The sequence below is a fragment of the Musca vetustissima genome, unplaced genomic scaffold, assembly GCF_032173495.1.
Source record: "Musca vetustissima isolate MV318-11 ecotype Yass unplaced genomic scaffold, APGP_CSIRO_Mvet_v1 utg14204, whole genome shotgun sequence".
NCBI lineage: Eukaryota > Metazoa > Arthropoda > Insecta > Diptera > Muscidae > Musca > Musca vetustissima.
This window is the reverse complement of record NW_026882906.1, coordinates 134,952-152,594: the sequence shown is the minus strand read 5'-3', so window position 1 is coordinate 152,594 and position 17,643 is coordinate 134,952. Positions and strand designations below refer to the sequence as shown.

The 17,643-nt window shown below is 34.5% G+C and overlaps 1 protein-coding gene across 1 annotated transcript; it reads right to left on the bottom strand.

Annotated features, from left to right (window-relative positions):
* Positions 1-40: 40 nt before the first annotated feature.
* On the bottom strand, positions 41-3,107 carry LOC133329624 (PP2C-like domain-containing protein CG9801). Its single transcript, XM_061538100.1, has 3 exons — positions 2,975-3,107; positions 1,148-2,490; positions 41-1,086 (listed from the first exon to the last, which is right to left on the bottom strand). The coding sequence occupies exons 1-3, from the start codon at positions 3,103-3,105 to the stop codon at positions 41-43; spliced, it is 2,520 nt and encodes an 839-aa protein (XP_061394084.1). The 5' UTR covers positions 3,106-3,107.
* Positions 3,108-17,643: the final 14,536 nt, after the last annotated feature.

The following is a 17,643-nucleotide window of genomic DNA, read 5'->3' as shown; positions in this document are numbered from 1 at the left end:
TATATATTTAGTTTGCATCTATCCTGTATTACTTCAAAATCTAAAAATTAGTTTCCTGAAATTCCTTTGATTGCAACGGAGCATTTGTCACTGTGTGACCAGCACCATTTGTATTCACTTCCTGTGTCCTTTGTTGTTGATGATGATCCTTGTTTTCGGTTGAGCGTATACCATTGTGAGATGCAGCCGAACCACCACTACCGGCTATGTAGGCCACCACCGAGGCATGATCTAATTTACCCGGCAATGCCGAAAAAGCTGGACTATCGATGACGCGTTTTCGTGCAACACGATGTTGCATACGATTTAGTTCCACTTCTCGTTTTATGCCATCCGGTCCAGTGGATAACTTATAAAATAATTCCCTCTGTTCCAGGGTCTTGCGCCTAGCTGAGGTAATCATGCGCACAAAATCAATTAGCAAATGACACAAACGTCGCGCTGAGGTACATGGAGAAAATGTACCATTTATACCATAACTGAGTAGATCTTCGAGACGATAGAGAGTCAAGGCATGCCGTTGTGGTCCGGTGACCAATGGCAATCCAGTTGCAGATTTAGGTATTTTCGGTTTGTAATCATAGTCCCTTTGTTGCAAGGAGGGATGCAGACCAGATGATGACAATCTTCTTGGTTCTATAACAGTGTGAGATCTCATGTATTTTGGGCGACTTGGTGCACTCTGCGATCCTGAACTGGCATTTTCTGGAGATGATGATTTTTTGGTGCGTGGTGGACGGACAGGTGGCTGGGGACTTGTGGGATTGGAGGAGCCATGCAGGCGGGCATATATGGCCGAAGCACTTTTGTTTTGTCTTTTTGGTGCCAATATTCCGGTGTGTGGTGGTCCTGTGCCTGGTGTTGAGGGCATGAGCTTTACATCTGGAGTCCAAGCTTCGGCAAATTTACCCACAACGGGATCAAAATTATCACTTATGCCATCGGAGGTGAGAAACACAATGTCACCACTGTCAATTATGGTCATGGTCAAGGTGAGGTTGCTCAATTCCGGTTTATTGCCATCAGCAGGACCCAAAGCACCCAAGGCATCACGCATATCACGCATCGAGGTAATGTCATGAGATGCTGTAAAACAATGGTAATTATTAAATAGATTATTGATAAATAAATATGATATGCCACTCACCCAAAGTAAATTCTCGCACACCGTGCTTTTTGGAGTACACATAACCCAAGGAATCTCCCACATTGCAGGCACACACCACATATTTCTCACTCGCACCTCCATCCGAACCATTCACAGCAACATTTTCATCTTTGGCTAAGGGTAAGACTACAGCTATTGTTAACGTACTAAGAGCACCGCCCACTTCCAAAATACATCCATGCCCCTCCCAAAGGCTACGCAACAGACTAACGAATACTTCTTGAGTTGTGGTGGCCATGCATTCCTGCGAATAGCCAAATATGGCACGATCCAAATAATCTAAACATCCATGGACTGCGGAGCGAGCAGCCAAACGAGCACCATCTCCCCAATTGACACCATCCGCCAGAGCCATGGCCGCGACATTGCCGCGTACCACCATACCGTAACAGTCCGCTATGGGATTACCCATGGGTTCTTTGGTTAACATATTGTTTTCGTAGAGGGACACCGATATGCCATAGGCCACATCGCTTTCCATTTTCCAGTTGCTAACACCGGCAATGACATCTTCACTATCGATGACAGGTGCCTGACTAGAAACGGCCTCCCTCAGCAAACGTTCTGTGGTATCCTCTAGGATTTTTGTTGTGGTTTCTGTGACATCCGCTTTGAGACTCTCACCATTCTCTTTGGCTTTCTGATGTAGCAGTGATGTGGTATCTTCAGTCTTTGTTGTTGCTGTGGTTGTTGTGTTCAAGAGATTTTTGTTGTTTTGGTCATTGGCAGCATTGGTTTGCAAATCGGTGGTTGTTGTCGTCGACGACGTTTTGCCCGTTGATGATGATACCATACTCACCACAATTGTGGTGGACTTATTCAAATTCTCTTCGTTCTTTTGACTTGTGGACTTGGCCACGGAACTCGTATCTTTGGTAGTTTGTGAGAGATTTGAAATACTTGATTTTGAATTTTTACGCGATCGCATACCACCACCCACGCCACTACTGTTGGCATTCGACTTATTGGCGTTCGAATCATTCGTGGTGGATGTGGCTCCTTGGCTAAGGCGTCGATTACTGCCATAACGTTGTATCTTATGACTATTGCTGCGACTTTGGACATTGGTGTTAATACTTTTGCGTACTTCGAAGCAGTCGGTCTCTTGTATGGTATCAATGAAATCGATGTCATCCGCATAACTGGCGCTCAGATGTAGTTTCGATCTTTTAATGCCGGTCAGACCATCATCGGGACCAGTACAGGCGGCTGTTATCGAATGGGGTCCAGTTGGGTATGGGCCGATTTTTAATTGCGGCAAATCGCTGGGATTTTGTCCGTGACATATTTCTGGACCGGGTGTAAAATTACGATCCATGCGACTGAGATAGGGGGGAAGAAGGGAGAGAGAGAAGGGATAAAATGTTATTAATATTTCATAAAGTGTATTTTATATTCTAGGTGGAGAAAACATTTAGCTATCGTCTAACAAAATATGTTATATCCAAAACTTTCTTTATAATAACATCCACATATCTTCTATATATCTTCTAGAGTTCTATAATTTTTTTTTTTTTTATTATTTTTCTGGTCTCAACATATTCTGTATAGAATACATTATCAACTTTTGTACCTTTAGATATTCTGTCTGTCAGATCTTCTGTATATGGAATCATTTTATTTTCATCTAGAAGCTGATATTATCTCTCCTCTTTAAAAAAGGAAGATATTCTAATTTATCTATGGAAGAAGTGCATCCGCCAATTACATTCCATAATAAAAACTTCTAATACGATAATAGTCCTCTCATAGTTCCGTTCCTATAATCAACAATATATTATCTACCCCCTAATTTTATTTACTTACCCTTCCAAATACTTGATTATAAAATTGCTATCATCGTCTGTCTTTCTGGGACTTTTCGGACCATCTCGTGGTTCTGCAATGAAACTCAATTGCCTGAAATATGTGGTGACCTTTTGTCTTAGTGAGGGCATTTTGCTTGTGATGCTGGTTACTGGGTGTGATGATGATGGTGGTTATGGCGGTGGTGCAGCAAAAGATACTATCGCCTGGCCTGGCAATGCAAGAACAATGTGCCACAGATAATATTTTCTAATTTGAAGTTGATTCAATTAAAATCCACTTTAGTTGTTGTCTTTTTTGTTGTTATTCCTCTTGACATCGGAGATGAGAAGTATTTCATTTATGAGTAATTTTTTTTCGTAATTTGTCTTGTTATAAAACTCCTTAGGGCTAGGCCGATTAGTTGCAGCAATTGCCTGAAGTAATGTGTCCAATTTGGTTTTGTGTGTGAGTGTGTCAGAATTGTATGAACTGGAATTTGAATTTAAATTGTGCCACACGAGTAATTAAAATCCAACTTGATTGTATTGGCGTCTGGAGAGCGGGAGACAGTGGAACACAATTTTATTTTTGGTTCTTTGTGTGTTCACTTTTGTGATTGATTGTGACTGCCGAGTTCATTCACATTTTTGCGTTTTAGATATTTTTTTAATTAATTGATTTTGTTAGTTTGTATTGTGCTGTTTTTATGCTGGAGCTATTCAATATTAATGATCATTTATGCTGATTTACCATCCATTAAAACCAGTTGTGAAAAATTATGTTTAATTTGTTTCTGTAAATAAATAAAAATTGAATTAGTTAAATGTTAGTATTCTATTAAAAATACAAAGACTTAAACAAATTATGAACTGAAATATTTGAGGTTAATTCAGTAAGTCGGTGTTTTGTATGAGGGTCATAACAATGATTATGATATTTTTAATACATTTAATAATCTAATACATTATAATGTATAATTAAAACGTCTTATTAATAATAAAAAACAATTGAAACAATTAAAAAAGTGTACAGAAGTTTTACAATAATTCACTGGTAACATTACGTCTCCTTTTTCTACCTCTCATCACTTGTCATTAGGTTCATTGATCGGTCAGGCGGAAATTTGAATCCTTAAGTTTTATGAATAACAAATATTATTAATTAAAATTTTTTTTTTGGTTTATGTTTAAATCGTTTTAATACAATAAATATTGTATTAATAACAACATTAATATATTTTTAAACGATAGCAAAATGTAAATAACAATTTGCGTACTAGTGACTTTTTGCATTAACTTGTTGGCAACACTGTTTATCTCATTCCCACCTCTCATCAGTTGTCATTTCATTGATCGGTCGGTTGCAAATATCACTCGTTAATACGAAATATTTAAATTAGAGGCAACAATTTTTAATAATTTACAAAATAAAGTGCAAACAGTGAAAAATATATAGTAATTAATCAATTAAAGCAATGTTAATTGTGTTATAAGTGTTTTTTCGGTAATAATTCAATAAAGAAAGTCTGGCCCTTTTCATTGCAATCTCTTTGCAAAGTGTTGTTGTTCTTTTGCATATGACTTTTGTTGTTGCGATGTGTTTGTGCGTTTTGATGAGAGCAATTATGTCAAAGATGTGGTTAGTGAATAAAATCGCGGCGGTTGTTGTTTTAATAATTCAATAATTAATAAATAACAAAAAATATTAGGTTCGTTCGTTTACTTTCCCAGTAATATTTACTCAGTAAGAAATTGCAGAGAGTAAATACGAATTTTTCCTTCTCAAGAGAGAAAACTGCAAAAAGTAAACGAACAACATCCAGTAAAAAGATTGTTTCGACACAGCTGATTAAAACAACAAAAAAATTGGCGCAAACTAAAAAACAGCAATTTTATTTGAAAAATGGATAATTTGATGTTGTTTGTTCCCCACAAACATTTAAAGGGGTTGTGACCGGTATGTTTTCACTATTTAATGATACAAAATCAAAATAAAATTCACAAAACAATTAATTTTCTTGAGAACAATTTTTTGTTTGTTTACAAAACATAACAAAACAGCTGATTAAATATCAGCTGATGGTACATGATGAGTAAAATTTTCTTGTAAGAATTTGCAAATACTCAGTAACACAACTGTCAAATCTGCTCTCTCAATTCACTCTCTTTTACTGGACTTTTGGGTAAACGAACAACATTTTGTAATAATTTGTACAAATTCGTACAAATTATTGAGTAAACGAACGAACCTATTATAAATAATAAAAACCAAATGCAAAATGTAAATAACAATTGACGTGCAAGTGATTTGACATTAGTTTATTGGTAGCACTGTTTCTCCCACTCCCCTCTCTCAACAGTTGTCATCCATTTGATTGATTGACCGGTCGCGAATTTTGCTCGTTAATCGTAAATTGTGGACAGTATTTGACAATAAAATATAATATTAAACGCAAATGTTGAAAAAATGTAAGATTTCACAAACTAAAATAAAATTAAAAAACAAAATAAATCTGGGCTCTTTACATTGCAATCTCTTTGCAAAGTGTTGTTCTTTTGCATATGCTTTTTGTTATTGCCATGTGTTTTGAGAAGAACAAGACAAGACATGTTTATGTGTTCAGTCGGAGATTAATCTAATTGCGGGTGTTTTGATTTGAAAATATAAAAAAAATAAATATTCACAATAAAAATATTGTTGAAATAATAAAAAACAAAAGCAAATAAAATTATAAATAATTATAAAATTATAAATAAATTTTAACATTAATTCATTAATCTGATCATTTATTGGTAAAAATAAAGTGCAAATAATGTAAAATGTATTACAATTCACTCATATAAAATATTAAATGTTTAATTTGTGTTTTCAATTGGAATTTAACAAAAAAGGTTGGCGATTTACATTCCGAATTATTTGTTTTTTTTGATATAACTTTTTTTTTTGCTGCGATATGTTTTGACCATGTGATTTTTTGTGTAGACAATAAAAGTGCGGTCCGGTATTTGATTTGGAATACATTTACAAAATTATTTAAATTTTAATGAGTATGTATTAAAACTTTTGCTTTTGTCAAAGAAACTGAAACGAACTTCTTCGTTAACTATTATTAATATCTTCTTATTACATTTTATCGAATCTGTCACATAAATCATTCTGAAAACCAAACAAAAAAAATTTACGTAAAATCAATAATACCTACTAATTTAATACAACAATCGTGATAATCGTAAAATACAGTGGAAAAAATGTAATATATGATTAGTTGTTCATTTGTTGTTAAAAAATTTTAATAAAAAAATTATTTTAAATACGGCCATGCAAAACCTTATCTTTATTCCGCGATTTTTCCCACTAAATTCGAATAAAACTAAAACTGAGCGTTTTTTATTTGATATGGATATTGACAACACTGTTATTCCTAATTGCTTCTTTCTTCAGTAGTCATTTAACGCAAAGTCGTGGCCGGTTGCAAATTTTATTCGTTAAAATTAAATGTTTAAATTTCTTTAAATAATCGTTTAAAAATAATAAACAAATGTTTACAAAGTGTAAAATACAATACAAATCATCAGTTTTAATACAAATAATAAATTAATTAATGAGTTTATAGTGCAAATTCATCAAAAAAAGTTTTGCTTCCTTGCCTTGTAATGGGATTTCAACTTGTTGTTCTTTTGCCTATGTGAATTATTTGTTGTTGTGCGTTTCAATGAGATGATGTTGTTATTGTTATCGGTCGGTTTATTGTACGGCTTAACATGTTAATTTCGTGGGGTCGGGTGTTTTTTTTTAATCGTGCGTTACAATTGTTGAGAAATGTATGTGTGTGTGTGGGGACAATAAAACGTGTGTCGTTTGTAAAAGAGAGTTCGTGCCTTTATGAGAGTTGCTGCCAAAGGAGATTTTTTGACGTTACAGCTGTTATTCTTATTGGACAATCAACAGGTATGTTTGTTTACAAATGGTTCATTTTTCTTTAGTAAATAAATTAATAAAAAAATAATTATGAAGCACTTTTAAATATTCAATTTATAACAGATTTTGAATGTTTCCTTATTTGTATTATTTTATTAGTTGATACATATTTAATAATTACGACAAAGAAAAAATGATTTGAAATATAGTGGCTTATTGAACAATGAGTTGGCTCTGTGTAAACTATACAATGAACAAATATTTAACATTTTTTTTTTAATTTTGAAATAATAAAATTTTGTGATTTAAGTACATATATTTTATCCCTTATGTTACCCTACACAACATCCACGAAAATCTAACTTTGTGTGGTTCTATATTCTGAGCTTGGGCAATATTTCGCGATATTTGCAACATCTTGACCGACTAGAGGCCTACAAATATTACTAATATTCAGTGCAGCCCTTCTAATTACTTGTCCAGATTTCCTTCACCGTGGGTTGTGTTGTGATGTTTGCTTTCAATTGTGGTCAAATAAAAAAAAAAAAAAAAAAAAAAAAAACAAAAAAACAAAAAACATGTCTAGATGCCCTGACAGGGTACCTATAATACCCTGTTGGCCTATTCTGTAACTTTTAACAACATTCGATATCGTTTAAATTTCTTTTGTTACTTTAAAAACTATACAACAAACAAATGAAATTGTTGTAAAATAGACAATATCGAATATTGTTAAAAAGTTGCAGAATACTGGGGCTGACAACATAGTTGGGTGGGGTATACAAAATAACATATCTTCACAATCCGGATTTTTTAGTCAAATTCAGCCACTCAATACTGATTATTGTATACCGAATAATCCGGATTATCGTGTTAATACTGTATTGATATAATTCATATGTGGTTGAAATGATGTTCTTCATAAAATCATTAGATTTATAATTAAAATTTTTGATAGTGGTTGTTATTGTAAAATATTCCTAGTTTTGATATTTCCCTTCAGTATTCTTCAGAGACTTATATAAAATATATGAGTTTCTGACTGCACTGCATTTCCATTTTTTTTTTCATCTGTCTCTTTCTATACCAACAAAAAATTCAGCATTTCCTATGACTGCTATTACCTTGGCTATCATCTAAATTGCAATGTAAATTTGCATATGTAATTACGACCTTCATAGGTTGTCTACATTTGTTAATGACAAACTTCAAAAAGTCCCATCATTTACATGCAACCCCATATTTTTTGTGTAACAAAATGGGGAAAGACTGCAACAGCTCCTTATTACGGCTTTATACATATGGTGACAACATGACAAAAAATAATTCACTATTCTTAAACAACGTTTTAGGTAAAAACAATCTTAAATACAGCTCACCTCTCTCCCACACATTATAAAAAACGTTAGTCCGGATACTATTATTCTTGCAACATCATCAACATCATGTGGCAATCTGCATGTTAGTTGGTTAGCCATTCATATGTGCAACGTTGCATTTTTGTCACTCTTCTTTTGTAGTTTTTTCGTTGTCGTTGTTTGCTTCATCTTGGTTACATAAACGACTAACTCATTATATCATTTAAAAAGTAAAGACAGCTTAAATGCTGATGCTGTTGCATGCCTCTGCTTTTGCAAACAGTGCCTTAAACGCTCCAATGATAGCGTAATTACAACGTTTTCTTAGATTTTGTTCACAATGATACGTAAATGTTTGAGAGATGCATGCATAATACATCATCACCACGTATGTATATGTACATACATACATATGTTGCATGATACGCAGAGATAATTGTCATATGTTAAGGGGGATAATAATGACGATAATGATAATTACGCTAGTGAAGATAATGACAGTGAGAAAATTGTGCTCTGTTTTCTTTTTTCTATTTAATAACAAAGGGATTTTGCTTTATTTTGTAAAACTATTGTTTTATGTTGACATGAATTTCAGTTGTAGAAGGTCCAATGCTATGGTCTAGATCAAAAACTTCTTTCTTTCAAAAACAAGTCTTGAATATAATGGTTTTTGAATCTCCAGAGATTTATAACCCCTATGTAGACAACATATCAGTTATTTAATATGATGTAGAATATGCGATCAGCAGTTACGGAGTCTTACGACGTTCGAAGTATTAATTCTGTATTGAATTTAATTATGGAATGACAAAATATGTGACGATATATGTAATATACGGAAATAAACAATTCAATTTCTACCAAGAAAACCCGTTTATTTGCCCATACACAAACCACAGAAATGATAACAATTGAACTTGACCAAGAGACCATGAAAACAATTTGTGCATAAGAAATTGAAAATAAATCATTTCTTTATTGCAATTGAGCAGATATTGATACAAATGGAGCATTACAAAGTCAATATGAGGAAAAAAAAGTAAAAAAATCTGCTACGTTGTTTGCAGTGATTGAAAAATGTATTTACTGAAAAAATTGAAATAAACCGGTAAACAATTTCGAGGTGGATTATCACAATTCATAATTCGACATTGCAAATAACATTCACATCGGGTACAAAATCTGACAAGGAAAATTATATGCTAAAGTACATCCAGTAATACACCAGTACAATTTGGCTAGAGGAATGCATGCCCAATGATTTGAACCTCAGCATCCTGTGTCCCATGCACAAAAAAAGAGACAAGGCGATATGTGCCAACTATAGAGGAAGAAGTCTCCTTCCCATCGCATATAAAGTGTTATCCAGCGTGCTGTGTAAACGAGCGAAGCCAATGGTCAATGACCTTATTGGACCATGCCAATGCGGCTTCAGACCTTGCAAATCCATCATTTTTACTTTGTGTCAAATCCTGGAAAAGACCAACACATAGAAATATTCCACCTATTCGCCCAGAGCTGTTTAAAGCCATGTCTGTGTTTGGCATTGCTTCAAAACTAATACGGCTATGCAGGATAACTTTAACTGGAACAAGGTCAGCAGTTAAAGTCGGGAATAACCTATCGGAGCCTTTTAATACCAAACGACGATTCAGACAAGGTGACAGTTTGTCGTGTGATATTTTTAATATCCTGATGGAAAAGGTCATACGAGAGGCAAAGGTGAACAGAAATTACATTCTGTACATCAAACATATTACACACCTACGAGCGGTAAAAGCCACCTTTGAAGAAATTGAGATGGAGTCTGCCAAAGTAGGCGAGAGACTAATCTCATGGTATTAACGCGCAACACGTACAGTTGACTCGAACAAATTGTGGAACTTGGGAACCACACCTTGGTACCATCATAAATAAAACGAATGACATAAGTTTTAAAATTCGGAAGAGAATAGTGTTGGCCAACAGATGCTACTATGTTCTAAGTAAGCAGATCAGAAACAAGGCCACCTCCCACCAGACCAAACTCACATTTTACAAGACGCTGATACTACCCGTGCTGTTATATGGATCTGAAGCATGGGTCCTTGTGCAAGCAGATGATACAGCTATTGGAGTGTTTGAGAGAAAAATTATCCGATAGATCAATGTGCCTATCTGCGTTGACGGTGAATATCGCCGTCGAATGAGCCATGAGTTGTACCATCTATTCTCGGACATCGACATAGTCAGACATATCGAGCTGCAGCGATTACGTTGTCTAGTTGTACAAAAGGAAAATAAAAGTGAGCCAACTGATGGTTCACGCAGGTGGGGAAGGCCACGAATTAGATAGAAAGATGAAGTGGAAGTGAACATTTTGGCACATGGTCTTTTAAATTGGAAAAACTGCGCGCAAGACCGGGGTGCCTTGAAATCTTTTCTATGCTCGGCTTATGGAACAAGCGCTCTGTCACAAGCCATCTAAGTAGTAAGGACATCCACTTCGGATTGGAATCGACTATGTCATTCAAAATTAAGTGCTTGCGTTATATATGAGCAATTTCGAAGCCGTCCTTTTTATGGAAGGAGAGAAGATTCGATCTACAAATACGGTCTTCAAAATACAGTGAACCTATCGTTACACTTTTCTGATGTAAACGTCAAAACGACAGCTGCTGAATTATAATCCTTGCTTTGGTCAGGGACCTGATCAAATGTATTTAGATATATTTCTTCTATTTTTTATTTAGATCTATCTTCTTCAGATTATACATACTGAAAATCCATAAGTACCTCGAACCTTGTTAACAATCCCATATTAAGTTTGCTGGGCTTTAACAATTGTACACGCTTTGACCGGATATAAACCAACACTGCATTTTAGTAATCCATTCCACGCAATGTGGTTACAATTCAACTTACAATGAACGACGACCACACAAAGGAAATCTGAATGTGGTTAGAATTTAGCACAAAGCCCGCAATTGTTATGCGACAATTATAATAAATTATTTTAAATGGGCGTTTAAAAAACAAGTACTCGTACTGATGGTGGTGGCGATGATGTTTAGCATGAATACAACGATGTGAGTATTCGAATGTACATTGTAGATTTAAATAATAGTGTGGTGAACAATACTGATAATTGAATTGATTTCAAATCTGAACTATGCACATTGCAGCAAGTCTATAGCATACCTCAAAGAGCGCCAAAATATATTTGTCAACAAACAAAAATAATTAAAAACTACTAACATGACAGGTCTAGTAAATTATTGTTGATGTAGGTCGCATACCTTGTTGCCAATAAACCCAGCACACGCAATTTGTGGCACACTGCATGGCATGGCGTCACATCATATCATCGTGACACACTGTCTCTCTTTCGCTGACAACTGACATGCGATAACAGCAGTGTGTCCAATTTTCGTATAGTTTTTTGTTTCTTGTTTAATTACAAATGCTTTAAATAATATTAAATTAAATTTCATTTAATATTTTGTCTATTTATCTGACATAGACAGACAAATACCAAACCCAATAAACTCAACATACATTTTTTTGCAAAAATATCTCTCTTTTGAATATGCTAACATGTAGGCACCACAGACAACTCAATTTAATTAAATTCGATCCTATCATAAGCTCTGGTTTCATGTTCGGATTTTTTTTCCTTTTTTTCAAATCTAAATAAAAACCACACACAAACCCCATAGATAGCAACTCAACGACACTCGAACGAGCAATTGTATGTGCGTGTGTTTGCGGATAATGTGTGGCAAATTTTGGGTGCAGGTAGATAGATTCCGTCAATAACGGTTTCGTTTTATACAATTCATTTGAAATTACTACGCCTCATTGATTAGCCTTCACATGGTTTTGAAGTAGTCGCCATGTGATGAAAAACTAAGTGCAGTGTCTCAGGGTGAGAAATAAAGTGGGGAAAATAATTTTTGAAAATGTGAGGATATATAGACATTATTCTGTACGCATTTTAAACATTTTAACTCAAAATATTAAAACAATATCGATATCGCTGATGTCTAAAATGTACTTGAAGACCGGGGTCAACCATTTGATACCAAACCATCTGAAGCACCACAATATTCACAAGACGTTTATAATTAGGTGAAGGATCATGTATATATTCGTAGGAGCCTGAAAAAAAATAACAGTCGTAAGTATCGGTCTTCGAAGATGAGATAAATTCAGCGAAAGTTGTTCGGAATAGAAATCCCTCAAAACAAATAGTTTCATATTTTTCGGCAAAACATGTCATGTGACGAAAGTTCGGCTTCAACAATTCTGTGTAATACACAAAAATTTGTTTTCTGAAGTATTCAGAGTTATTCGAAAAATGAAGAAGAGAAGTCGAATAATTGTGCATCATGACAATATGAGCTCTCACACTTCGGTTCAAACCTTTGCATTTTTGAACAGCCAAAACGTGGTATTGATGGGTCATCTGCCGTACAGCCCTGAATTGACTCTTAATGGGCCAGAAGTTTATTATTAGCTCCCGTATGTAATTTTTTATAATATATTTGGGATTTACATGTATGGACTATATTAAAAATATTATAAAAGTCTCTCTATTGACCAATATGGTCAATAAGCTCAAACCTTTTCCACTCCGATTTAGACACATCCAAAACATCGTTTTTGAAGGCTTCAACAGCATCTTGTGATGCTGTGCGTTGATCACACCTTTTTTCTTGATGTGCGGGGAAAAGATGAGTTATTAGGAGTTAAGTCGGGCATGTACGGCGGTTGATCCATCAATTCCCCGTTTTGGTCCTTCAAAATGGGTTTAAAAATATAAATCCATAATGTGTCACATGTGACGGTTATTTGAAAGTCTTCCGAAGTCTTGATTCGATTAGTCATGTCTATCTGTCTGTTGAAATCACGATACAGATCTCAGGTATTGGTGTAGGTTCATCGGCCTACATTTTGGAATATCTCTCATATAACGGTACTGTCTAATTTCCGTTATTTTGATGGTGGCCAGTAATTCATTAGTAGCTCTCGTATAATATTTTTAAAAATATATTTAGGATTTATCATAAAGGTCAATATGGTTTAATTATTATTTGTTGGAAGATCCTTCCTTCTCCGATAACTATAAAATTTAATAAAAATATTTTTTTTTCAAAATTTTATCTAATTGTATCTCACAATAAGTAAATTTAATTTTTTACTTCTTGAGCCACAGTATTATGGTTACGTCACAACATTTTTGTGCAATGCACAAAATTTTGTTCGTTTATTTAATTCAGTCACTCTTTATCAACGACTATTCATAGAAATCTCTTTTCTCTTCGACACGATCTTTTGAAAAAATCTTTTCAATTTATTTTTACAGGTCATAATGACGAAGAACACAACCAGTCTTTGGGTACATCGTTCGTCATTGAGGGGTACCGAGGAAGAAGAAGAACAGAGGCTTATAAGTTTAATCTATGTTAACATGGTATTTGTATAGGAAGAGCATGTACTTGTGTCTACGTTGAAGAATTTCCCTGACAATAGGTTAGGTCGAATGGGGATGTAGGCAATGCAAATGTATTGAAATTTTTAATTTGATTTGATTTCTGGTTTGACTTTTGACTGTCATCTATTTTTAATATTTTTACTAAATATCCGTTCCAGAACTTTTTATATTATTTAGTGCTCTTAGAAAGATTTAAAATATTTTCTTTTTTACTAGTTTTATTTTTGAAAAAAAGTATGGGAATGGAACAAAAATTTCCAAATATGTTAACATTTTCGATACACCCCAATAAACCAATGTATGTTGCTACAATAGGTATATCATTCCATGTCTCTCCCTAGTTAGATTAGTACACAATGGAATGAGGAACATGTGTTGACATTGCAAATATATTAAAAGCCATCTATCCATCCTTTGAAGGCTAAGAGTCCATACAGTAACAGCATCACTTAAGATGAGAATAGAGCGCTACGCCACACTGTGTTCCACCTTAGCTGAGCTTCAACTAACCATTCATTCGCCGAGACTTGCAAATTAAATTCGTTAATGGATAGTTGTGGTCTTAGGTGTACGTGTGTATGTGTGTGCGTGTGATGAAATAAGTATTTTTGGAAAATTAAGATTTAGAAGATATTTGCTTTGTGTACAAAATTAGATTGGGAGATTATCTTGTTGTAAAGAATAATTACTTTTGAAGAATTTTAAAGGTTAACATATGATGTTTATATAAAAAAGTGTCAAGGAATTGGTTTAAGGAACTGAAATAAAATTTTTAGGGGAGTAGCCCTCGAATAAATATATTTCGAAATTAACCTTTGAAGTATGTATACGGTCAGAAAAGATATTTGTTTAACCGTATATTTTAAAGACGAATTTGGGAATTTCGAAGGAAATTATATATATTGCTGGTCCATAAATGAAACTTTGCATTTTTTAAAAGGGGTTTTAGTGCTTGATACTCTTCTCCTGCATGATTTATGTAATTTTCCATGAGCTTGCCAGGAATCAAATAGGGGATGATCGGCGGATGGTCCATCAATTTCCAGTTTTCGTCCGTGAAAATGGCGCTGGTATCAGAATCGATTTATCTTGTTCATTTTTCGAAATTTGCAGAAGACTTTAGACAAGTCTTGATTCGATTAGTCATTTGTCTGTCCATCTGTCTGTTAAAATCATGATAGAGATCACATTTATTAGTGTAGGTTCATTGGCACAAGTTTTATCGGTACTACCAAATTTTTGGTTTTGGGCACATTTTTCAATAGAAAGGATTGTAATTTGGCATATCGGGGTTTCAGAGGCTGGCATAAATCTATGCCCATAGTTATTAATACAGGTCCATGTTTTGACATATCCCTCATATAAAAGTAGCGCACAATTTTCATTATTTTGAGGGTTGTAACGGCATTTTCCTACTGAAATGCTTTCATTTGGCACTTTGAACTTCTGGAAGCCGACATACATGAGTGCAGAAAATGATCTCTGTAGGCCTTTGTTTTGACATAGTTTCCATATAAAAATCTCGCCCATTTATTATCTGAAAAGACTCTAATTTGGCATTTCCATTATCAATGAAGTTGGCCAAGCCTAATGTAAATATTGAAAATTCAAGCCAATTTTTTTCTGTGGCAACTGACCTCACCACTAACATCACATCCTAATGTCAACTGCGGTAAAAACTACACTACATTCTTGTCGGCTGCAATTTCCTTTCCCAGATTTACCTAAATAAATTTTAATATTTTTTTATTTATTTCAAAATTGGCTGGGTGCGTTGTTTACCACACAAACATACATACACTCCAAACAACTGAATCGGTGGCATCAAGTCTGTGGCGTGTGTGTGTATGAGCGTTTATCTGTTTGTCTGGGGCAAAGTGTGGTTGCGACTAAAAATCTGTGTCAATCTTATTTTAGAATACCACAGATTTACGCACCCAGGAACGTGAAGATAAAAACAGCAACAACAAGAATATCGGTACATAGCATAAAGTTATGCGATTTGGTTAGGCATTTAAAGCGCCACTCCTGGGGTTGGGAAGCGAGAAAACAAAAGAGTAGAAGTGGGCATAAAACGTGGGTAAGAACATGTCAGGAAAATAGGCGACATATGTAGGTAGGGATTTATGCTAAAAATAATTAATAGAATTTATGATATTAGATGTGAAAAATTTAGATCAAGTCGGATTTTCTTTACACACTAAGGAGACAAATTATAATTCTTTCATAACTCGATGGCCCCATATCACCCAGTTCTTTTGAGTATAAAATTCAAAGAGTAAAAGTTTGCCATAATTGCACTGAAAATATTAATTAGAACGAAAGTTCTCATATGTGCGTTTTTCTTGTTGTTTCTATTTTTTTTTTTTTGTTTTTCTATTGCCTCATAGACAATTATCAGCCGCTTTCAACACCTCAATATCAATGAAATGGAAAGCAAATTGCGGTTCATTTCAACGCCTCATTTCAATTGGATCTGTAAGTGAATCAACCGAAAACAATCAGCAACATCTGTTGTCGAATATATGAAGTGGTGCCGATGGGGATGGTGGTGGAGAAGAAAATAGCAAAGATAATACGGAAATCCATTAACAACAACGAAACTCGTTGATTTGTTAGTTTTCTTAGAAACGATATTTTGTTGTTGTGGTTTTTCAATTTACAAATGGTGTTTATTTGTTTTTTGTTTTCGTGAAATAGTTTTCTAAATGGAAATTCAAACACATTTAAGGGGTGGGGAGCAAGAGATGGAAAATTGAAAAAAAAAAACTGCACACACACTTACACATTTAATTAAAACGATAATTAGCTGTGAATACAGCAGAGTTGGACCAATTTGCCACGAATTGAAAATATCAAGGGGAACACATTTTTTGAGTGTTCTGTCTTCCTTTCATGTTATTATTCAACATTGGCCGAATAATTCTACAACCATATTTGCCATATACATTTATTTTAAACGTACAATGGAGCTAATATTAAATTTGACATCATAATTTATGTTGAGTTTTAAACTCTGAAATTGTTAATCAAAATTTATTGCACTAAACGCTTGTGTCCAATTTAAAAATTTATTAAAGCCTGGCTTGATATACAAAAAAAAATGTTGATAGACAATGATGAATGCAGTTTTATTCAAGGTTTTCTTTGTATTGAAAGGGAAACAAGAAACAAAAACGAATACAAAATACAAAACTGAAAAAATAAAACAAAAACAACAAGTCATTTATATGCTCAATCACTTGTCATGCATTGGTTTGGAGGAATTACACCCAAAGAAAAAACTGTGTATTCCAATGAAATACCAGATGTCCATGCAATGCTACTGTGAGAATCTTCCGATGTAGTAATAGGTGTCAAAAGCTGGTCCCATATATGGTCAGGAGCATGTACCAGCTGATTAGTACAGTCTGGCTAGAGGAATGCTCCAATGATTGGAACCTCAGCATCCTGTGTCCCGTGCACAAAAAAAGGAGACAAGACGATATGTCCCAACTATAGAGAAATTAGGCTTCTGCCCATCGCAAATAAAGTGCTATCCAGCGTGCTGTGTGAACGATTGAAGTCAATAATCAATGACATTATTGGACCATACAAATGCGGCTTCAGACCTGGCAAATCCACCATTGACCAGATTTTTAATCAGTGCCAAATCCTGGAAAAGGCCTACGAAAAACACATCGACACTTTCCACCGATTCGTCGACTATAAAGCGGCATTCGACAGCCCTATCCGTTCAGAGGTATTTAAAGCGTTTATGCAGGATAACTTTAACTGGCACAAGGTCAGCAGTTAAAGTCGGAACGCGTGATCTATTTCACATCCTGCTGGAAAAGTTTATACGAGACGCCAAGATGAACAGAAATGACACTCTGTACGCCAAAAGGAACATGTAACTAGCCTACGCCGATGACATCGATATAATGGGTCGA